Source organism: Loa loa, assembly GCF_000183805.2.
Source record: "Loa loa unplaced genomic scaffold supercont3.59, whole genome shotgun sequence".
NCBI classification, from domain to species: domain Eukaryota; kingdom Metazoa; phylum Nematoda; class Chromadorea; order Rhabditida; family Onchocercidae; genus Loa; species Loa loa.
The window spans coordinates 236,149-239,982 of record NW_018108239.1 but is presented as its reverse complement, the minus strand read 5'-3'; the positions used below and the strand labels follow the sequence as shown (position 1 = coordinate 239,982).

Genomic DNA, 3,834 nt, shown 5'->3' with positions numbered 1-3,834 from the left:
ATTATTATTATTATTATTATTATTATTATTATTATTATTATCATTATTATTATTATTATTATTATTATTATCATTATTATTATTGTTATTATTATTATTTATTATTTATTGTTATTAATATTACTATTATTATCCTACAAAAATAATTATTCTGAGATGGTTGAATTTACCTTACTTTTCCGCACAATAATTTGGTATTTTCCTTTTCTTTTTTTTTGATGGAACGAATTTCACAAATAGTTAATGAAAAATCAATAAAATTTATGGATTTTTTTAGTGATGAAGTTACAGCCATAATTATGATTAACTTTTTGCACCTTTCTGCAACTATTTCAAAAAGATGACAAAACTGCTCATAAATTTGAATTTTTATGTATATATATATATTTTTAAGAGGAGAAAGCTGAAATTTTCATCTGTCAGTGCTTTTTTTGAAATTGATAATTCGAAATTTTGAAATAAGTGATTTGCTAACACTGTAAAACATCCTTTAGAAGATTTATTTTTTGCTTCGATTCTATTCCGAATTCATAGCAACAAAACATAATTGAAATTTAGTAATAGAAATGACCAAAAAAAGTATTCGAAAGTATTAAACTTTCAAATTATCGATTTTCCTTTTATTTTTTCCGTCTAACTTATCATCAGAAAATTTGAAGCATCCGCTAAACATAACTTCCGTTAAATTCCATTGAGATTTGCATATACATGATTCATTCTTGAAAGAAGTGATATCAAGAATGATGGATTGCCAATTATTGAAATTTGAGGAATGAAAAGAAGCTGAAATCAAAAAAGAGCAAATGCTTTAAATTTTGAAGAAATTTCCAAAAAAGAACCAAGATATGAAGGAAAAAGAAGAGAAAATGCAACAAAAAGAATGATAATTTCCTCATGAACATGTAATTTTGAGAGAAAATTTCACAATTTTAAAAGATTTCAGCGCAAAAAATTTCCTTTCTTTGTATTTTTACAATTGGAAAAAGTGATTCAGTTCATTTATTTAAAAAAACTTCAAACTTTTTCGAATTATTAAAGTATTTCCTTAAGGACCAAATGATTTTGAATAAACTAACATGTTTAGTGTTGAATAAATTAACGTAATTAGCATAAAGTAAGTTGAAATGTTTGTTACAATTCCTTCCTTCTAATTTTTATTTATTCCATAAAAAAACCGCCACTGAAAAGAACTTGCATGCAAAAATTAACAATCGTAATTAATGCCAATATATTGAACAATACCTGTTCAATTCTAATTGTTGACAATGGGAAAATTTAGCATCCTTATACTAATGTATATGTTATATGAGTGAAATGATATTCACTTAAATTATGTATTTCAAGCTTTAGATTAATTTCATTGAGTAATCGATTTTTAGATGAAATTCGAACCGGAACCTACCGTTCACTGTTTCATCCCGAACAATTAATTACGGGCAAAGAGGATGCGGCCAATAATTATGCTCGGGGACATTATACAATTGGCAAAGAGATTATCGATCTTACATTGGATCGAATTCGGCGCCTATCGGAAAATTGTACCGGATTGCAAGGTTACTTCTAGTTTTCTTCTTTTTTTTCGTTTATTATTTTAATTAAGCATATTCAAGTAGGTTGTTTCGTTTTCTTTCACTTTAGTTTTTTTTTTTTTTTTTTGGAAGTAGTGAAACAGTTTTCCAACACTAAATCCATTTTTATACCTTCAGGTTTTTTGGTTTTCCATTCATTTGGTGGTGGTACCGGTTCCGGTTTTACATCATTACTTATGGAACGTTTATCGGTTGATTATGGTAAAAAAGCCAAACTGGAATTTAGTGTTTATCCTGCACCACAGGTGTGCTAACATCCTCTTTTACGGCTTGAAAACAGGAAAAAATGGAAGATTTTTGTAAATTGAAACGAAAAAAACCTTGTATTACGAATATATTTTTTCCTTTCATTATAAGTTTATTAATTGGAATTTGCAGTTGAATTTCAAAGTCTTCATTTTTAATTAAACCCCTCAAACTTTTGATTAAAAACATACCTTACAATATCTATGACTAATTACCAAAAATTAACAATTTTACGAAAAGAAAAACAAATTTTTAAAACACTTGTTGCAGGTTTCGACAGCAGTCGTTGAACCATACAACTCGATCCTTACAACACATACCACCTTGGAACATTCCGATTGCTCCTTCATGGTTGACAATGAAGCCATTTATGATATCTGTCGCAGGCAAATTAATTTTGCATTTTAATTAAAAAAGAAAAACTTTATTGAAGTTACCACTTGTAAGGGAATATTCGATGTTTACCATCGATAATTTTATTGGGAGATGCATCTTTTCACTAAGTGATAACTGGAATTTAATTTAGATTCAATTTAATTGACACATGGTTTTTAAAATCTTACAGAAATCTCGACATCGAGCGTCCATCATATACAAATTTGAATCGTTTAATTGGACAAATTGTCTCATCAATCACCGCATCTCTACGTTTTGATGGTGCTTTAAATGTTGACCTTACCGAATTTCAGGTATTCATCTTTTAATTTCTCATAAAACTTGTATAATTCGATAAAAACGTCATGAACCTTTTCTTTTTCTTCTTGGAAATATTTTGAAGTTTAATTTTTTATTTCCTCGATTTCTCCTCTTCAGTTAAAATATTTTGGTATTTTTTCTCGAAATAGTTCATTTTAAAAAACTGATTAATATATTACTCCAGACAAATCTTGTACCATATCCACGAATTCATTTCCCTTTGGCGACATTCGCACCTGTTATTTCTGCCGAAAAAGCCTATCATGAACAGTTGTCAGTATCAGAAATTACCAATATGTGCTTTGAGCCACACAATCAGATGGTTAAGGTAAAAATTATACTAAGATTTTTTTGGCTTTCTTTTTTTCCCAAACTTGGAAAAATTAGACTTGTAATGATTGGATAGCCTTAAAAGTTTTCCAGACTAGTAAATTTCAAGGTTCGAATAGAACTTACGAAAATGAATCCAAACTTAACCAGTATTAAATTAAGTCAAGGGTTAGCCTTGCTTAGTAATTGATAACTAATTCAAATGATCATCTAATTTATTCGTATCCAATCAGTGCGATCCACGACATGGCAAATATATGGCGGTATGTTTGCTGTTTCGCGGTGATGTTGTACCAAAAGATGTAAATGCAGCAATTGCAACAATTAAAACGAAACGTAGCATACAATTTGTTGATTGGTGTCCAACAGGTTTTAAAGTTGGAATCAATTATCAGCCACCAACTGTTGTCCCAGGTGGTGATCTTGCTAAGGTAAAGATATTTCTTTCCTAATTTCATTTCTCATTTTCTCTCCTATTTTTCTTTCTTTTCCCTATAAAACTTTTTAAATTTATACAAGTATGTAAGTAAATTTTAACACTTATAAACTCTGAAATGACAATTAGTGATAATTATAATTCATTATCAGGTACCACGAGCAGTATGTATGCTATCAAATACAACTGCAATAGCTGAGGCATGGGCAAGGCTCGATCATAAGTTTGATTTGATGTATGCCAAAAGAGCTTTCGTACATTGGTATGTTGGTGAGGGAATGGAAGAAGGTGAATTCTCGGAAGCACGTGAAGATCTTGCGGCTTTAGAAAAAGACTATGAGGAGGTACGCTAGCATCCATATTATGATTAACATTTAAATTATAATAAATGTCATTCATTATTATTATTATTATTATTATTATTATTTATTATTATTATTATTATTATTATTATTATTATTATTATTATTATTATTATTATTATTATTATTATTAATTATTATTATTATTATTATTATTATTATTATTATTATTATT

General features: G+C 28.1%; 1 protein-coding gene across 1 annotated transcript in view; it reads left to right on the top strand.

Annotated features, from left to right (window-relative positions):
* The window catches only part of LOAG_17301 (tubulin alpha chain), a 6,785-nt gene that overhangs the window by 1,901 nt on the left and 1,050 nt on the right, over positions 1 to 3,834 (top strand). The window contains exons 2-8 of the mRNA XM_020449961.1: positions 1,380 to 1,553; positions 1,707 to 1,834; positions 2,106 to 2,221; positions 2,401 to 2,524; positions 2,716 to 2,859; positions 3,095 to 3,292; positions 3,450 to 3,641. Of these exons, the coding sequence (XP_020306442.1) occupies positions 1,380 to 1,553; positions 1,707 to 1,834; positions 2,106 to 2,221; positions 2,401 to 2,524; positions 2,716 to 2,859; positions 3,095 to 3,292; positions 3,450 to 3,641 (1,076 nt within the window). The remainder of the gene's footprint in view (positions 1 to 1,379; positions 1,554 to 1,706; positions 1,835 to 2,105; positions 2,222 to 2,400; positions 2,525 to 2,715; positions 2,860 to 3,094; positions 3,293 to 3,449; positions 3,642 to 3,834) is intronic.